This window comes from Podarcis erhardii, assembly GCF_964252035.2.
Source record: "Podarcis erhardii genome assembly, chromosome: 7".
In the NCBI taxonomy this organism is placed as follows: domain Eukaryota; kingdom Metazoa; phylum Chordata; class Lepidosauria; order Squamata; family Lacertidae; genus Podarcis; species Podarcis erhardii.
Genome location: NC_138511.1, coordinates 18,808,330 through 18,828,250, shown reverse-complemented (window position 1 = coordinate 18,828,250; position 19,921 = coordinate 18,808,330). Strand labels below are relative to the sequence as shown.

Below are 19,921 nucleotides of genomic sequence, written 5' to 3'. Positions count from 1 at the left end.
TTTTGGCTGCACGCCTAAGCCTATTTACCTGGGAGTAAACCCCACTGAACTTAACGGGACTGACTTCCGAGTAGGCATCTAAAACTCTCCCTCCCGCATCACAACTGCCTGCGCTTGTGCAACGCGAACCATAAATATTTTCTTTTTTATAAAAAAAAACAAAAAAAAACCTGCTTGTCATTTGGAAGAGGAGGAGCCTTCTTGCCCTTCCAAGGAAACCAGATCAAGAGCGTGCTTCACGTTTGCTGCAAAATTCGCTTTTGGGGGCTCCACGCCGCCAGTGGGAGGGAGGTGAGTGCCCTGGATCAGCATTGGACCTACAGCAAAATGGGAAGGGGGGGGGAGCGGTCCAGAACTGTCAATCAAGTCCACTCCTCTTCCACCCCCATCGCCCGCTAAACAGGTTCCTGGTTGCACCATTGCAAATTGAAAGTGTTGCGTTGCGCCGTTGGGAGAAAAAGGTTCGTTCTGAGCCTGCTGGAGAAAGACCCAGGAGACGAGATTTTAGTTTATTTTTAACTGTTTCTTTGCAAATGCAAGCAAGGCAGCCGCCTCCAGATCTGGCCTTCCGCCGCGCCAGACCAGCTGATCTTGCAGTGGAGCATGGCAAAAAAAAAAAAAAAAAAAAGTGCACCGTGGTCAAATCAGGAAGCTTTCTCGCCTTGGCCTGGGTTTGCTTCTAATAAAACTCCTAGCCGTTTAATCAAGACAGAGCTGGATTTGCCCGGGTCATTCTACAGGGTCACGGAGCGTCCTGGGAACTGTAGTTCCTTAACGGTTCTGGCAATTGTAGTTCTGGGAGGTCAGCACCTTTAACAAACTGCAGTTCTCAGGGTTCTTTGAGGGGAGGGGAGTCATGACTGTTAAAAGTGGCATATGGCTGCTTTAAACCTGTGGTGTTGGTGTGACCTGAATCAGGGCTGAGGAACATGTGGCTTTACCTCTCTTGCTTTTGCTTTTTTAAAAACTGGACTACAACCCCCATAATCCTTGACTGTTGCCTACGCTGGCTGGGGCTGATGGGAGATGGAATCCCAACAGCATACAGATGGCCACAGGTTCTCACCTCTGGCCTAGATTAAAAAGCCCAGCAAGGCTTTCCCTGGCACTCAAATAAGACCTCAACCCACTGAAAGCCTTGCTGGGCTCGAGGCCTCTCATGGGCACCACCTTTGTGCAGAATGGTACATCCCAGCCATGCAAACACACAAACACCCCTCTCCATCCAGTTCAGCAAGAGTCACAGTTCAATAACATGCACAAGCTAGAATGTGCAGGGCTAGCTGAGAGTGTGGCCTGAGACTAGGGGGTGGTGCATGGCCTGAGGAGAACCTCAAAGACGATACAGAGAGGTTTGGAAAGCCATATTAGGCCTTAAGATTCCCTATCCTTGGGATTTTATTCCAAGAAATAATATTCCAAGCAATACACCCACAAGACTGCTCCAGTTGCTTTTGCTCACATGATGGTTGAAGTGCTACTCACACACTTCCTTGTTTGATCAATCTGACGTGGAAGCGGTTAAGCAAATTATCAGCTTCCCCTCCCCTCAAATAGTCTGGGTTTATTTGCATGACAACTGGGCACAGATAAAGAAATATTGTTGGAACAGCTAGGTGAATTTTGTGCAATTGGATGGGTGTTGTGTAACTAGGGAGTTTTCTGGTGGGAGGAGGAATATGTTAGAAGCATTTCAAGCTGCTGAATCTGCTCCAAGGAGTTGAATGGATCCATCTCTGGTATTGTGGTCTCATCAGCAAAAGAAAAATGCTCTCGTGCGCGCGCACACACACATACACACACACACTTATCAGGGCATACTTTGCACATTTGTAGATATTAATTTGACACCACAAGCTCAAGTGTGGTTCAAATCATTACTCTCCTCTCTGGCAAGTAAGAATTGGCTTTAGGCAACCAGTCAGGGAAGCTTTTTGAGAGTTGACTCTTTCAAGCTGCAAGGGACTAGTGTAGGTTTACTGTGGACCTTGTACAGAGCTATTTACAAGGCTGGGTTTAGGGCTGCCATCTTCTCCCCACTGAGATCTATAACTTTACATGGTATATTTTATTTGTATACTGCCATTCATCTGAAGACCAAAGGGAGGTTCACAACATAAAAATACAAAATGAGAATACAAACTACATAATAAAAACTGTGTCTTTATAAAGCAACCCAAATTATTTCTTTAAAGCACTTTTGTGTGCCTCTTTAAAACCCTTGTGTACCTTAACCAGCTCAGGACCACAAAACCAGCTCAGACCCTGCAAGCATCACCTGAAACCCATCTTCATGTGCCTCCTCCATGAGAGGTCCAGGGGGCGGCAACACGAGAACAGGCCTTTTCTGCAGTGGAATGCTCTCCCCAAGGAGTCTCCCCTGACACCTTCATTACATATCTTGAGGCACCAGGCAAAAACATTCCTCTTCTCCTAGGTCTTTGGCTAATTAAACAGTCTATGGTATTTTAAACTGGGGGGGGGGGTATTGTTTTTGTACAAACAAATTACAGTGTAATTAATTAATTAATTAATTAATCAAATCAAGCAGTCAATCCCATGCACCCTGAGAGGGACAGATGTTAGCCATGGTGAATATAAAACAGGGTGGTATAAGGAGAGAGGAATATATGCATTGCTATTCCCGCCCCCCCCCACTGGGAATAGGAGGGGTCTAGTCTTACCAGGAAAAGTTGGGAGTTGCTTATCTCTGTAGTCTTTTGTTTACCTTACAGCTGAACACGGCAGCCAGACTGGTTTTGCAAATTCTTTCTCACAAGTTTAGAAGACATAAAGGCAGCAGAACTAGAAAGAAGCTGGTTCCTCTGCAGGTGACTTACCGGTATTCCACGGCTTAGGTAAGTCTATATGGCAAGATCAGCAAAAGGCAATGAATTGGATTGGCATTTGTTTAGAAGGTAGGGGAGGATGAGCACAGCTAGTTGTAGGTCTTCTGGTCCTAAACCAGCATTCACCAAACTGGTGCCCTCCAGAAGTTTTGGACTACAACTCCCATCAGCCCCTGCTATTGGGCTGATGGGAATTGTAGTGCATAACATCTGGCAGGCCCTGGATTGTTATAGGTAAATGGTAAAGGACCCCTGGGTGGTTAAATCCAGTCAAAGGTGATTATGGGGTGCTCATCTTGCTTTCAGGCCAAGGGAGCCAGCGTTTGTTCACAGACTGCTTTCCGGGTCATGTGGCCAGCATGACTAAACCGCTTCTGGCGCAATGGAACACCATGACAAAAACCAGAGCACACAGAAACGCCATTTACCTTCCTGTCACAGCAGTACCTATTTATCTACTTGCACTGGTGTGCTTTCAAACTGCTAGGTTGGCAGAAGCTGGAACCAAGCAATGGGAGCTCAACTCATTGCATGGATTCGAACCACCAACCTTCTCATCAGCAAGCCCAAGAGGCTTAGCGGTTTAGACCACAGCACCACCCACGTTCCATACCTTACCTGGGTTGTTATATACTGCTACCAAAAAGGGTAAAGCAGCTCACCCCACTTCCCTAAGTTGTAGGATATTTCAGTGTGCCCTGATTAGGGGGATCTGATTCCTTGTAATGAGGTTGAATTGGGGTCGTAAGGGTGCTTTTGTAATAACTAGTTTTATTTATAGATATATTTGTTTTTAAAATCTTAAAATTGCGGCTTACAAAGCCATAATACATGTTGAGGTATTACTGAGAGCTGAATGGAAAATGTGCATTTAAAAAACCCCCAACATATCAAGAGGATGATACATTATTAGGTTTGTTTGCAAAACTAATCCTACCCAGAGTAAACACTTTGAAAAAAATTCCTCACACCAGAGCCAGTGTGGTGTAGTGGTTAGAGTATTGGAACTAGAACCTTGGAGACCAGAGTTCAAATCCCCCAATCAACTGTAGAGCTCACTGGGTCACCTTGAGCCCATCACTGCTTCTCAACTTAAACTACCTTGCAGGGTTGTTTGGGGGGGGGGTTAAATGAGGAGGGGGAGAACCATGTATGCCCCCGTGGAATATCAATGCAAGGAAATAATCACTTATGTCCATTAATGTCAGTGAGTCCGCTCTGAATAGGACTGAGTTGGTTACTACAATCCTTAAAGTTTAATTTTATATTGATAGCCCGCTTGGTTCGAGCGTGATGCTGATAATGCCAAGATTGCAGGTTTGATCCCCAAACGGGACAGCTGCGTATCCCTGCATCGCAGGGGTTGGACTAGAAGATCCTCAGGGTCCCTTCCGATTCTATGAATGGACATGGACAGTTATTTTTTAACTGATTGTATGTATGTATTTCGGGGGTGACATTAGGCAGACTTGTTTTAACTTCTGACTTTTACTGATAACTTTTATTTTATGTAAACCGCTTAGAGGTTTTTTATGATCAAGTGGCATGCAAATTTCTGTTAGGTAAATGAAAGGAAATGATCATAGCTTTTAAAACTTTCCTTCCAGCTCTCTGTGTTTCCCAAGATGCTTTTCAGAGCCATCTTCTCCCTCATCTTCCTCTGGGGAGTCCTCTTTTCTGAGACCAAAGAGTCCCGTGGCCACATCTCTGTGGTCCTCCTGGGTGCCACAGGAGACCTTGCCAATAAGTACTTGTGGCAAGGACTCTTTCAGCTGTACCTGGACGAGGTGAGCCACGGGCATTCCTTCACATTCCATGGGGCCGCTCAGACAGAGCCTGAGCGAGGGCGGAGGCTGGTCTTTGAACGGCTGAAGAGGCTGGCCTGTCCCTCAGACGTACCCCCAAACAGGTGTGCTGTGCTAAAGGACCAGTTCATCAGACTGACAGATTACCACCAGCTCAAGACAGCAGAGGACTATGCCACCCTAAACCGGCAGATTACGACCACGCTAAGTCAGGAAGGCATGGAAGAAGCGGGCAGGATATTTTACTTCTCCGTGCCGCCATTTGCCTACGCAGAGATTGCCCGCCACATCAACAGCAGCTGCAGGCCGCCGCCAGGGCTGTGGCTACGGGTGGTGCTGGAGAAGCCTTTTGGCCATGATCTCAGGTCAGCCCAGGAGTTGGCTGATGAGCTAAGGACTTTCTTCCGGGAAGAGGAGATATACAGGGTGGACCACTACCTTGGCAAACAGGTGAGTCTCCTTGTGAAAGCTGGAGGGGATATAACTTGGTAAACATGGGAAGCTGCTTCCTGAGTCAAGCCATTGGTCCATCCAGATCAGTATTGCCTACACAAACTGGAAGCAGAGTTTTGGACAGGGTTCTGTCCCAGCCCTACCTGGAAGCATTTGGAATAGAACCTGGGACCTTCTGTGTGCAAGACAGATGCCCTACCACTGAGCTACAGATCTTCCCGTAAGGCATAGGAACATAGGAAGCTGCCTTGTCCCAAATTAGACCATCTAGCTCAGTATTGGCCACTGACTGGGAGCAGCTTTCCAGGATTTCGGAGGGGGACATTCTCAGCCTTACCTAGAGATGCCAGGGATTGAAACTTAGACCTTCTACTTGCAAAGTAGATGTTCTAAAACAGACTTTCTTACCTTAGTCTTCTGGAAAACATGCCCAGGGTGGTTGGGGCAGGTGAGCAGAGGCTGGCAACATCCCCCCTGGAAAAAAGCAAGACTGAATCAACATGTGCAATAGCACAAAGTAGTCAAATTCCTCAAAAGTACTGGATTTGTAAATAAAACAATAAAGCAGGGGTAGTCAATATGGTGCCCTCCATATGTCATTGTACTCCCATCATCCTTGACCTTTGGCATTGCTGGTCAGGGCTGATGGGAGTTGGAGTCCAACACCCGGAGAGCCACAAATTCCCTATCCCCTGGGCTAAGGTGGGCTTCAGTTCCATGCATCCGTGGCTACTAATCCTGACCTCCACTGTTGGATGCAGGCTGCCCCTGAATGCCAGTTGCTAGGAATACAAATGGATGGGGCTTCCAATGGGGAACTGTTTGCTCACCAAGAGAACAGAATGCTGGACTTGTTGTGCCTCTGAATACCAGCTGTTGGAAATGACCAGTGCTGTCACACTCAGCTCCTGCTTGTGGGCTTTTGGGAGGGCATCTGGTTGGAATAGGATGCTGAGCTGGATGGGTCATTGGCCTGATCCCACAGGGCTCAATGTTGTAAGATGTAGTGATGGCCACCAACTTGGATGAAACAAATTCTTGAAGGATAGGGCTATCCATAGCCATGTTCTCCCTCCGCTGCCAGGGACAGCAATGCTTCTGAATGCCGGTTGCTGGGAATCTCAGGTGGGGAAAGTGCTCTGGTGCTCAGGTCCTGCTTGAGGGCTTCACCTAGGGGCACCTGGCTGGCCACTGTGAGAACAGGATGCTGGACTGCATGGGACACTGGCCTCACTCAGCAGGGCTCTTCTTATGTTCTTATGCGTTCGTGATGAAATAAAGCTGTAGACCAGTGCTCCGAATGTGTGTGGTGGAATTACCTGGGGGGTTCTAAGGCAAAAGGGAAGCAGTGAGGCACTGGAGGTGTAAAGGACACTCAGACTTTGAAAAGCTGGTGCCATTCGTTTTGTTGAATTAATTAAACGAAATAGTTTTACCTGGGTTTTGAGCAAATGCGAAATTAATCGTTGCTGTTTTGAATTTTCTTGCGCCGTTATCTTCCTTAGAGGGTTGCGCAAACTGCTATGCTGAATATTGTTTTTTATAGAGTAAGGTAGGGGGCACTGGAGATTAGTTTTTATTTTAACTCCCCAAGGGGGAGGTCGCCTGAAAAAGTTTGCTGCTGTAGACGAAGGCGTTTCCCCACCCAAGTAATAATGGCCCGTTATTTTATTAGCTCCCACCACTGCTGTAAACTGGCCACACCAGCAAAGCTGTATTCACCTGATTTCCCAACCAAGGTCAGAAACCTCAATTTCGCTGAGTCATCAACCTCCGCCGACCGCCCTCCACACTCTCGCTAACGGAGAGTCAGCCAAGCGCCAGATTTTCCAAACGAGGCTTTTAATTTGATAAGGAATGTGGAGCACGCACAATTCTCCTTTATGTTTGCTTGTTTGTTTTTTGATCAGGCAGCTTTACAAGGGGGCAAAGTCTTTAGCTCCAAGGCAGTAACAAAATGGGCGGTGGGGGGGGGGGATATGTCACTGTGGCGCCAGTGAAAGATGAGGATTTTTTATTCCTTGGATCAGGAAGCAGATTCTGGATAGTGGTAATCAGGTATTTGTTATTGTCACGCAGGCTAGTATTAATGCAGTTAAACCCCAAAATTTGAAGTCTGGTATCAGCATTTTTCTAATTTTATTCCCAATTATAAATTTTATTTATATATTTTTTCCCTGCAAGGACATAGCCTTATTCTGAGGCTGCGTTCATACCATATATCAAAAAAGTATCTCACACACACACACACACACACACACACACACACACACACTGCACAAAGAATCTTGGGAACTGTCTGTTAAGGGTTCTGGGAATTGTAGTTCTGTGAGAGGTAAACTACAGTTCCCATAATTCTTTGAGGGGGTGGAATGTGATTTAAATGTCTTGTGTGTATGCAGCCGAAGTTCCACACAAAGATCATTAAGGTGTATCTTAACCTTTCACGTGTCAACCATGTTCCACACAAACAGATAATACCACACAGGCCTTTTGTTTTGTTCTCCTAGCCAGCTATCCAAACCATAGGCCTACCTGGCAGTGGCTCCCTGGGGTTTCAGGCCGCAGGCATTCCCATAAATTGAATGTACGTCTGAATGAATAATCCTCACAGAAGTAGTCCGTCTGTGTCCGGACTGGACTGCAGGTGGGGACTTTCCAGGCAAACATGCAGCATTTTGCCTCATAGCGGTCACATCTTTTTGTGCCGATTTTTCCTTTCCCAAAAAGGGGGTGTGAGACTGTTACGCGGCGGTGACCAGCACATGGCAAAATACAGTATTCTCTCCACACAAATATCTAACATGTTGAGCAGAACCAAGCTCCTGACATGCTAGCTTTCTACATGGGGGGAGGCTCCCCCCGCCTGCCTACATCACTCTGTGGGAGCATTTTTTTATGTAGCCCTCCAGTTGCAGTCTGAACTGGTATAGTCCCAACACGGGTTGACTGTCTTTTTTCGAGGCCTCATCCACACCATACATTTAAAGCACTATTATGCCACTTTAAACTGTCATGGCTTCCCCACAAAGAGTCCTGGGAACTGTGGCTTGTTAAGGGTGCTGAGAGGAGCCCTCTTTCCCCACGTCACGTAGCTACACTTCCCAGAATGGTTTAACAACCAGTCCTTCTTCCCAGGAAACTTGGAATTTTAGTTCTGTGAGGGGAATGGTGTGGGGGGGGGGTCCTCCTTTCAGCACCTTAAATACTACAATTCCTATGATTCCCTGAGGGAAGCCAGGACTGTTTCCAACAGCATCTATAGAGCCAAGGCCTCCATCAATTGAGGAAGAAATGCACCCTGGATGTCTGAGAAGGGCCTTGAGGTGTCCATTTTGAAAGGCCCTAAGGCCATGTGCTGTGCTTTCGGTTTTCAAGAAAGAGATATCCCCCTGCTTAAAAAGAAACCCTCCAACCACAGCCATATTGCATTGGTAATGTGAATATTTACCTCAGCAACTCCAACCCCCCTGGGGAGGCAGGGGGTTAGATCTTCACAGCATCTGTCTGATTCAGCCACTTTTGAGTCCACAGGGAATTCAAAAGTGTGTGGTGTGTGTACATTTTTATTTATTTTTTGCAGGTAAAGGCTTTTTCAGATGAAACCTTCAGAGTTTTGTCCATTTGCCAATTTTCTGTCTCCCCTCCTCTACTAAATTCCAGCACCTTGATTTCCTCTCCCCCTCAAAATCTGAATTAAATGTTAGGTAAAGTTATATACTATTGGAAGGGTAGTGATTTAAAATCTCTACCAGCATTCCTCCCACCAAAGTAAAAATAAAATCTAAATACAGCTTTGAATTAATTTTGGGTGTTTTTGGGAGGGTCAGTACATCTCCACCTCCAAAAATAAAATATTTCAGTTCAATCAATGTTTGGCTATGGGAGGGCAACAGTGCATTGAAATGTTAACTTGTTTTTTGTTGGTTGACTAAAATATCAGGACCCCACCCCATGCTGAATCAGATATTAAAGGGCAACACACACACATATGATGAAATACGTTTGGGTATTTTTAGCTTAGAAAAATTGTTAGGGACACAGTAGAGGTTTCTAAGAATGTAAGATGCATAAAACTATGCCTGCTGCAGAGAAAATGGAGAGAGAGGTTTTTCTCCTCTTCTCTCTCATCTTCCTAGAATTTGAGGCCATCCAATGAAGGTGAATTTTGGGATATTCAAGACAAACGAAAGAAAGGACTTTCTTCATGCAATGCATAGTTTAAACTATTATTTGAAATTATTATCTGTTCATTTTATTCTTTGCATTTATATCTCACCTTTTCCTCCCAAGGAGCTCAAGGTGACTACGTGACTTTCCCCTGCTTCTCATTTAGTCCTTACACCAACCCTGTGAGGTAGGCTGAGAGGCAGTGACTGGTCCAAGGTCACACCCAGTGGCCAAGTGTGAAGATTTGAACCCTGGTCTTCCAGGTCCTAGTCTGACACTCTTAACTACTAAACCACACTGGCTCTCGGTGTGGAATTTCCTGTGGTGTGGAATTGCCCATCATCTCCGTAGTTGTCGCAGTAATTTATTTATATTCTGTGCCAAGTCCCCAGAAGCAATTAAACATTTATCCCTCTGCTTTTGATTTTTTTTAAAAAATCTCTTCTGTCTTCCCCTGCCTTTTCCACCCTTTAATCTCAATTATTTCCTCCCCAAAGGCTGTGGCTCACATCTTACCGTTCCGAGACCAGAACCGACACCATTTGGATCCGATCTGGAACCGGCATCATGTTGAAAGGGTGGAAATTGTCCTGAAGGAGACAGTGGATGTGAAGAGTACGTGAGTCTTGATTTGAAGTCCTCTGGAGGGGTAGCTCGAGAGTCAGAGGTTACATTCACACATTTGAATAAAACAGGCCCCTCTCTGAATCCTGGGAACTATAGTTTACCCATGACAAAGATACAGTTCACAACACCTTCAACAAACTAAAGTTCTCAGAATCCTTTGGCAGAAGCCGTGTACTTTAAATGTGTTGTGTGGAGGCACTTTTATACCACTTTCCGTGGCTTCTCCCAAAGAATCCTGTGAACTGCAATTTGTTCAAAATTCTAGGAGTTGTTAAGAGACCCCTCACAGAGCTACAGTTCCCAGCACCCTTAAAAAAACCAAAACCCTACACTTGCCAGGATGCTTTGGCTCTTTAAATATCTGATGCAGATATGGCCATGGGAAAGGGGACCCTTTGCAGATCTGGAATGTGTCTTCTTTTTTTAAAAAAAATGATTTTTAGTAATAATTTCAATATAACAGATAATCATAACATATCATCTTCATCATTCCCCCCCCTTCCAAATCCAATGCTTCTTGCTTTTCCAGTTTTATCCAGTCCCTAATCCAAACCAAACATGCAGCCTCGTAGTACAATTTAAGGTCTGGGAGAGCTAAACTGCCTCTTTCTTTTGTGTCTGTGAGTATCTTGTGCTTTATTCTTGGCCTCCCCCCCCCCCCCGAGTTATAGAAAATATTCAGAAACTTGGGGAAGCGGCAGGAATTTAAATTGAATAGGAATAAGACCAAATTATTGGTTAAAAACCTGAAGGAAGAAGAGAAAAAAGAGTTGGAGCAAACTATTGAGATAGAAGTCCATAAAAAGGTCAAATATTTAGGGGTATGTTTAACATCAAGAAACAAAAATATCTACAAAGATAATTATGAAAAAGTGTGGTTTGGGGTAAAAAGAAATTTAGAAATATGGAGCAGAATGAATCTCTCCTTGCTAGGAAAAATAGCAGCAGTAAAAATGAATGTTTTGCCAAAAATGCTATTTCTTTTCCAGTCAGTCCCAGTAATGGTGAAAGATGATTGCCTCAAAAGATGGCAGAAGGAAATTTCTAAGTTTATCCGGGGGGGGGGGGGAGGCCAAGAATAAAGCACAAGATACTCACAGACACAAAAGAAGTACCAGTGTACAGTGGTGCCTCGCAAGACGAAATTAATCCGTTCCGTGAGTCTCTTCGTCTTGCGGTTTTTTCGTCTTGCGAAGCACCCCTATTAGCGGATTAGCGCTATTAGTGGCTTATCGGCTATTAGCGGCTTAGCGGCTTAGAAAAAGGGGGGGGAGGGAAAAAACTCGCAAGACTCGCAAGACGTTTTCGTCTTGCGAAGCAAGCCCATAGGGAAATTCGTCTTGCGAAGCGCATCGAAAAACGGAAAACCCTTTCGTCTAGCGAGTTTTTCTTCTTGCAAGGCATTCGTCTTGCGGGGCACCACTGTATTTTGAATTACCTGATATGTACATCACCTCATGACAGTGGTTTCATCCCACAGCAACCCTGTGAGGTAGGCTAGTCTGAGAGACTGTGAGGGGCCCAAGGTGACCCAGTGAGTTTCACTGCAGGATTTGAACCCTTGTGTCCCAGGTTCTAGTGCAGCGCTCTAACCACTCTGGAAAACTGGCTCTCACGTGTGAATTGCCTTGAGACGGTGGGGGCTTAGGGGGAAATTAATACATGGGTGGTGCTGATAATAAATAATAATAATAATTGTGTTCATGCCCAATGCACAAGTCGCCCGAGTCGGTATAATGCGGTTTTCCCTGGGCTGCAAATCAATCCTCATTGAATGAAGCCCCCTCCCCACCTTCCATGCTAGTATTATTGAGGAGTGGGGAAGGCTGCAGGGCTTCCCCCACCCTAGAAGCTGGCTGTGGCCCTGTTCCTTGCGACCCCATTCTCAGCTCCGTCAGGACAAGCCAGGCCTCACGTCCCCATGAACTCAAGGACACAGCTGTGCTCAATTTCCCTGCAGTGGCTGCTGCATTACTTCCGCAGCGCCGGTTGCACCTGCCGCCTGCCTCCGTTCTGGGGACAGCCGCTTGGCCACCCTTCGCTCCCTGCAGCGGGGGTGCCGTGCCAGTTAGCCATTGCCTTATTAAAAAAAAAATACTTGAGTGATGTTTCTTTTCTTTTTAAAGTTGTTGTGGTTTGGCAAACTCCCGTTTGCTCCCTGCATCCTGGTTGAGAAAAAAGGGAATAGTCGCCGGCTGAGACCTACTCAGTATGAACAGACCTGAGCGAGCCGTGGCAGTTGATTTCAGTGGGTCTACTCTTGAGTAGGTCTAGCATTGGCTTTAACCCAATGCCATCAGGCTGTCTCCTTATTTCTCTCCCCCTTGCAAGACTTCCAAGGGGTGATCTTTCATTTGCTGACAGCCCACTGCCACCAGCCCCCACCCCCATCCCAAATGCTCAAGTGATGCCTGCATTGCCCAGGTCCTGTGCCAAAATGTGTGTGCAGCATTGATTACGCTAATGAATGTGCGCCGGGTTGGAAGGAGATGGGGTGTTCTCGGTTCCAAAGTTTTTAAGAAGGTAGAGTGTCGCACTGTCATCTGCAGAGAGATCGTCTGCATCTGAGCACCAAGGAGAAATGAGGGAGGGGGTTCTCCTAGAGATAAATTGCCTTTCTTTCCTCCCACTTCTTCCCCCCCCCCCCAACATATGCATCACACCTGATCACCAGGTGTTGTTGTGTACTGGTTGTCCACTCAGTTTTAATCAGAGTAGACTCATTGAAATGAACAGCTATGTCTGTTAACATCAATGGATTTACTCTGCGTAAAGTTGAATGGCTCCTACTTCCTACATTTGAAGCACAACCACACACTGAGTCCTGGGAGCCGTAGTTTTAAAATGCTGGGAATTGTAGCTCTGTAATGGGTAAACTACAGTTCCCAGAATTCTTTGGAGGAGGAGTGTTTTAAAGGGATGCATGTGTGCAGCCTAAGATATGAGCCAGCCAGGGCTGTTGAAAGGAAGGCCTGCAGCTAACCCTTTTCTGTAACCTCTCAAGGGCACTGCAGTATGAGGCTGAGCAGGACCTCTCGCTCCTTCCAGCCAGTCTGACATTTAAATTTTATTTCAATTTATTCTTGTTCCGTTTCATTTCTGCTTGGCTCTTCCTCCCGAGGAGCTCAGTAGCAGCCCACGGGTGAACAGGTCTCTTGCCTGTGTTTTGCAAACATGCACAGCAGAAGCTTAAAACTTCTTAGGTTCTCAGCTGGAGTAGGGAAATTTTGGCTGCATAAACAATATATATTTAAAGAACGCTCCCCCACAATAGAATCCTGGGAACTGTAGTTAAGTCCTCAGTGAGCTACAGTTCCTAACACCCTTAACAATCTATAGTTCCCAGGATTATTTTGAGGGGCGTGTGCTTTGAATGTATGGCATTTCCACAGCCACTGTTACAGTAACACATTCATGACTTAGTTTTTCTAAAAAAGGATTGGATACATTCATGGGGGATGGGTTTGTGAACATAGTGTAGTGGGTTGAATGTTGGACTAAGACATGGAAGAATAGGGTTTGACGCCCCACACAACCATGAAGCTCACTGGGTAATAATAATAATAATAATAATAATAATAATAATAATAATAATTAATATAGTCATGATGGCCATGTTAAGAGGCAGCCAATCTCCTAAATTCTAGATTACAGTGGTGCCCCGCAAGACGAAAAACCCGCTAGACGAAAGGGTTTTCCATTTTTGAGGCGCTTCGCAAGACGAATTTCCCTATGGGCTTGCTTCGCAAGACGAAAACGTCTTGCGAGTCTTGCGATTTTTTTCACTTCCCCCCCTTTTTCTAAGCCGCTAATAGCCGCTAAGCCGCTAATAGCGCTAATCCGCTAATAGGGTTGCTTCGCAAGACAAAAAAACCGCTAGACGAAGAGACTCGCGGAACGGATTCTTTTCGTCTTGCGAGGCACCACTGTAAATGATTTTGCATTTAATTCATTTTTTAAAAAATCTCTATTGTTAGCTGCTTAGGAAACTTTAATTGTTGGGCAGCATAGGAATATTGGAAGGTATTCAAGTAAGTTTTACTCAGAGAAGACACACTGAAATTAGTGGGCCTAACTTGGTCATGTTTGTTGATTTGAGTGGGCCTCCTCTGACCAAAACTTAGCTGAATTTTGGATTCAATTTTTGAATCAATGGATTGTCTCCAATGTTAGTCCTACTCTGAGTAGGCCCATTGATATTAATGGGCATGATTAATGGGTCCATTAATTTCTATAGTTCTACAAACTGTTGCTATTGTTATTATAAATCTCATTTATGAATCGCTTCCACTGTGGCATCTCAAAGCAATTTAAAATATAATAGCATGTGTACATCAGTCGCTTGTATGAAAAGAGTTAACAACAATTGTATATCTAAAAACAATTAGCAAAGCAATTATAAATACAAAAACAGTTTAAAACAGCAACACGTAATAAAATCAGTTCAAATCTGAGACAGATACCCACTGGGGGTGTTATGTACTGAGTTGAATAGGATCCAAACTGCAGCAGTCTGATTGGTCCTAGAACAATAGGCTCCAAAAGGCAGCAGTCTGATTGGTCCTAGAACAATAGGATTCAGAATGCAGCAGTCTGATTGGTCCTAGAACAATGCAGCAGTATGATTGGTTAGCAGGAACCACCCAATCATGCTCCAGATAGAAGTGAATCCACAACCTGATTGGCCTACAGTAGAATCCTGGAATTAGCCAATCATGTGCAGCCCATTGTGTAAATAATGTATATAAAGCAGATACTTTGAGGGGACATTCATTCATTCCTCCTCACCACTATGAGCTGAATAAAGAGCATGAAATCACTTTGCGACTCTGAGTATATTTCAGGGGTAAAGATTTTTGAAGTCATAGATTCATCTAGCTCAGTATTGTCTACACCAGGCTTCCTCAACCTCGGCTCTCCAGATGTTTTGAGACTACAATTCCCATCATCCCTGACCACTGGTCCTGCTAGCTAGGGATCATGGGAGTTGTAGAAACATCTGGAGGGCCGAGGTTGAGGAAGCATGATCTACATGGAGTAGTATAATCCGAGACATCATTGCATCCAAGGAGGGCCCATTGAGTTGAGATTCCTGCATTGCAGGAGGTTGAACTACCTGGAGATACCAGGGATTGAACCTGGGACCTTCTGCATGCAAAGCAGAAGTTCTGCCACTGAGCTACAGCCCTTCCCATAAATAAACCAGTGGGTTGCCAAGCTTCTCTTGCTATTTGGGCATCATTTATGTGTTGTTGTTGTTGTTGTTCCCACCCCTGGTGCTCAGATCGCACTGGCTTCTATGAAAAATACGGGGTCATCCGCGACATCCACCAGAACCACCTCACCGAGATCTTAATGTTCCTTGCCATGGAGCTCCCAGCAAATATCAGCAGCTCCGAAGACGTCATCCGGAGCAAGTTGCAGGCTTTCACGTCTCTGCAGAGCCCAGAGATAACCAGCGCCGTCATTGGCCAGTACGTGGCATACAACAGCCACGTGAGGGAGGAGCTTCAGAAAGGGCAGGACTACTTCAGCAGGACTCCAACCTTCGCAGGTAAGTCCAGTGGGGGTAAGCGTGGCCAAGTGCAAAAGTCGGAAAACACCTTCCCCAGGTGCAAAAGAGGACGGGGCTCTGGCACTTTTAATAGCCGCTTGCCTGTTAAGCGGCACTTGGTGGAATTCCCTGTTAAAAGTGCACGAGCCCTTCTCCACCCACCCAGTAATTTTTGTATCTAAAATAAAAGATATAAAAAAATAATATCTATTAACAGCAACAACCTCACCCCCTAACAAAAGCCCCTGGGCCTAAGCTATATGCCAGTCCAAGAGTCTGTTCAGCAGCCTCAGCTTTTGTAGCTGGAGTCAGTCAGGCCGGTTGGGGAAAGCCCACTGAGTCAGGGAGCAGGTCTTCCAGGACCCACAACCAAGACAGTTGCGATATAACAATAATAACAACACTTCTGCATCTTTTGTTTCAGGTGTGCTGGTTCACCTGGACAACCTCCGCTGGGAAGGGGTCCCTTTCATCCTCGCCTCCGGGAAAGTCCTGGATGAACGGATCAGCTATGTACGCATCCTCTTCAAGAACCAGGCCTACTGCACCCAGAACGAAACGATGTGGGACCCCGAGAGCAGCCGGTGCAAGCCCAGGCAGATCATCTTCCACATCGGGCAGGGAGAGCTGAACTCGCCCGCCATCCTGGTCAGCCGCAACCTCTTCAAGCCCACCATGCCAGACAGCGGCTGGAAGGAAGTCCGCGACCGCCCCCAGCTGCGCATCTTCGGACAGCCCCTCTCTGATTACTACGTCTACGTCCCCGTAGCGGAGAGGGACGCCTACTCAGTCCTGATCTCCAGGATCTACTCTGGCAAGAAAGAGTCCTTCATCACTGTGGAGAACTTGCTGGCATCCTGGGCGTTTTGGACGCCACTACTGGACGGGTTGTCTAGCCAGGTCCCGCGTTTGTACCCAGGGGGGCGGGAGAACGAGCAGCTCCTGGATTTTGAGATGGTGGGCAGGGAAGTGTCCTTCGTGGCGAAAGAGACCATTGAACTGATGGACGCGAGGGACAAACAAACCCCGGACAAGTACAAGACGATCCAGTCCAGGTTTCGGCAAAGCCAGCTGATCACCGCTTGGTCGGAGGAACTGATCAACCGGCTGGCATCGGACATCGAAGCTACGGCGGCAAGTGCCGTCCGGAGGTCCGGGGAGTTCCACATGGCGCTCTCGGGAGGGTCGAGCCCCCTGGCTTTGTTCCGGCAGCTGGCTACGCGTCACTACGGTTTCCCATGGAGGCAGACCCACCTGTGGCTGGTGGATGAGCGCTGCGTCCCTCTTACTGACCTGGAGTCCAATTTCGGCACCCTGCATGAGCAGCTGCTCCGCCACATCCGAGTCCCCTACTTCAACATCCACCCCATGCCGGTGCACCTCAACCGGAGGCTCTGCGTGGAAGAGGACAAGGGCCCCGAGCTGTACGCCAACGAGATCGCCGCCCTGGTGACCAACTCCAGCTTCGACCTGGTGCTGCTGGGGGTGGGTGCCGATGGGCACACGGCCTCGCTCTTCCCACACTCACCCGTGGGCCTTGAGGGGATCCAGGGCGTGGTGTTCACCGAGAGCCCAGTCAAGCCGCACCAGCGCATGACCCTCACCTTGCCGCTCATCAACAAGGCCAAGCGGGTGTCGGTGCTGGTGATGGGGAAGGGCAAGCATGACATTGTGACAGTAGTCAGCAGGGTGGGGCACGAACCCAAGAAATGGCCCGTCTCCGGAGTCAGCCCCAGCTCTGGCCAGATAGCATGGTACGTGGACTATGAGGCACTGCTTGGATGATGCCCCGGTAGTTCTGCCTTCACCTCCTCCCCCTCCCCCTTTGCCTGTCTTGGCATTCAGGATATTGGGCAGCTGTTGCAGCTGTCTTCAGGAAAATTCTTCTGTCTGGTGGCAGGGAGTTCCACTGGCTGTTAATGAGACTGTATTTTTATTTTTGTTTAAAGAAAGATCTGCAGACCAAGGCCTGTCTGATAACCTGCTACTTCTGACAACAGCTGGCCTTATTTCACCATTGGCCCGCAAACTTAAAAGCAGGATGTGACAAGGCCTTCAGGTATGTCCCTAATGTGCTACACTGCCACCGTGCGCAGAGGATCCATTTAGACATCATGGCTCATAGCCCTTGATCAACCCATTCTACCCTTTGGGATTTGTCTAATCCTGTTTTGTTTGAGATTTTTAAAGCTGTCTGTGCTGATGCCTGTTCCCACATCTTGGGGCGGTGAGTTCCGTCGGTGAGCTTATGAGTGGTGGCTTTAAGAGCCGAGATGTCCTCCTGGCTCTTTCTTCTGCCATGCTCAAGTCTCTTCACTGCTGTGTGCCTCACTTTCCCCTCTCTTCTAGAGGAAAAGGAGGGGGGTCTTATAAATGATCTGCCTCTCACAAATGCCCTAAAACATCCACAGTGGAAATCTTTGTTTAAATAGCCCTTTGGAAATTTGTAGGTTTTGGCTCCTGGTAAATGGCTCCACGGTGCATCTCTCCATATATAGATATAAATATATAAAAGATAGTGTGTGTGTGTGTGCATGCGCGCACACACACGTGCACAAATACACACGCACTGTGCTGGTATACAAACATACCCACAACTCCTCTTCTGAATAATTCATGCAAAGGGAGCCGATATGCAAATTCATGAACTTCTGCACAACCTGAGATCTCACTTTGCACTGAGCAAATTCATGAACTTTTGCACAACCTGAGATCTCACTTTGCACTGAGCAAGTCCTCCTGCAGAGTATTAAAACACCAGCCGTCCCAAAAACCTTGTTTCCTCCTGTGAAAGCTGGATTGCAGCCTGATCCAGGGAGGAGGAAAGCTTTCCTACGCCTGATAATTTCAGTGTCCTTAGGTGAGCCTAGCTCAATGCTGCATTGAGGTGCTAGCCTAGGGGATTTTCTCATCTTTGCAGGGTGGTGGATGTCAAAGCCAGTTCCTAGCATCGAAGCAGAATGGCAAAAAGAGGAAAGACGACTAGATTCTGCCACAAGGTGGTGCTGTTACATGAGTTTTCCACTTTTTCTTGTTAAGAGTTTCTTTTAAACTAGGCTTAAAAAAAATAGTGGCTTTCGAAGTCTCTTTTGTGTTCCTACTGATTTTCCCATAAAATGTGGCATAGGACTGCATGAACGCAAATCGCAGCCACACCATACATTCCTACATTGCAGGGGTTGTAGATGACCCTCAGAGTCCCCTCTAGCTCTGCAACTCTATGATTTACACAGCACACGGTCCCTCTAAAATCCTGGGAATGCTAGGTTACATATCAGAACTACAATTCCCAGCACCTTTAACAAATGGCAGTACCCAGGATTTTTGAGGAGAAGCCATGGAATCATAGAGTTGGAAGGGATTCCAAGAGTCACGTAGCCCAATGCTTTGCAAGGCAGGAATCTCAACATGTGGCCCCCAATCCAATCTGAAACCATACCAGCTTTGCAAATGTGCTGCAGTTTTATTGCTGAACCACTAGGAATTGTGCATAAGAAATGTGGTGTGGATGCGACCTGAATTTCATTGCCTAGAGCTGGGGGGGGGGGGACCTGTGCCCTCTCCCATTGTTGGGAGTACATCTCCCATCAGTGGCTGTTTTTAGAGTACGTAAAAGCAACCACTGTCCACTCTCAGTGGAGCCCGTGTTCCCTCCCTTCCTTCAGGAGTCTGGTTGAAAAAGAGGCAGACTCAGAGCAGCAGCTCATACAGAGATGCGACAGGCAGCCCCCCTTGTAAGCCCCTCTCTGTGGTGGCAGTGATGGGATAAAGCAATTCCACCATGGCAGGTGTACCTACCTACACAGGCTGGCCTTTTTTCTCTCCCCCAGAGCAGTATATCATACAGAGATGCAGCAGGAAACCTCCTCTGAAGCCACCTGCTCTGGGATTTCTCTTTGATTAATTCAGTTTTTCCACATCAAAGTTTGGGAATTACTGCTTTAGTATAAGAGATGTGTCTTCTATAAATACTATCAAACTCTGTGGGGATTTGAACAGAGGCTCTTCAGATTTCCTTCAGCAAGCCAGCTGCGGCTTTGACTACTACTGCTGTATTTAAACATTTACGGGGTAGGAATGCCCTCTACAATTGCTTAAATGACACAATTTTTACTACGTCTCATGTAAAAAGTTGTTTTTGTTAGTGAACACTGGAAATAAAACTTTTTAAATTTTATAAATGATTTTTTTTTAAGAAATAAAAGTCTCACCCTTGCAATAAGAAGAGAAAAATGTTTTAAATGTCATTATATTTTGGTATTTGTTTTCCCTCAAAAAGAAAACAATCAGTAATATATTCCTTTGCTTGTTTCCTTGGTTAATATCCTGCCTTTCATCAGTTCCACTGATCATAGGGTGGGTTACATCTTAACCAGGGATGTATCTCTGTGTTTTGGTTCTCTCAACTTACAATTTTTCCAATCAATTCAGTTCACATTTCTGCATCGATTTGCAATTTTTTT

General features: G+C 46.4%; 1 protein-coding gene across 4 annotated transcripts; it reads left to right on the top strand.

Annotated features, from left to right (window-relative positions):
- Nucleotides 1-177: 177 nt before the first annotated feature.
- Nucleotides 178-19,639, top strand: H6PD (hexose-6-phosphate dehydrogenase/glucose 1-dehydrogenase). 4 transcript variants are annotated; one of them, XM_081870919.1, is made up of 5 exons: nt 178-291; nt 4,457-5,104; nt 9,775-9,892; nt 15,189-15,458; nt 15,883-19,639. In XM_081870919.1, exons 2-5 carry the CDS (start codon nt 4,475-4,477, stop codon nt 17,241-17,243), a joined length of 2,379 nt encoding a protein of 792 aa, XP_081727045.1. In that variant the 5' UTR covers nt 178-291; nt 4,457-4,474; the 3' UTR covers nt 17,244-19,639. The 4 variants fall into 4 exon arrangements, with proteins under 4 accessions (XP_081727045.1, XP_081727043.1, XP_081727044.1 ...); XM_081870917.1 differs by lacking the exon at nt 178-291 and adding an exon at nt 2,734-2,858; XM_081870918.1 differs by lacking the exon at nt 178-291 and adding an exon at nt 2,740-2,831 and having other exon boundaries at nt 4,436-5,104.
- The last annotated feature ends 282 nt before the right edge of the window (nt 19,640-19,921 follow it).

Bases quoted from the DNA above. Each gene is read 5' to 3' on its own strand.
- H6PD (XM_081870916.1), top strand. The intron at 9,893-15,188 runs GTACGTGAGTCT...CCTGGTGCTCAG, and splicing joins GGAGACAGTGGATGTGAAGA to ATCGCACTGGCTTCTATGAA. The intron at 15,459-15,882 runs GTAAGTCCAGTG...CTTTTGTTTCAG, and splicing joins CAGGACTCCAACCTTCGCAG to GTGTGCTGGTTCACCTGGAC.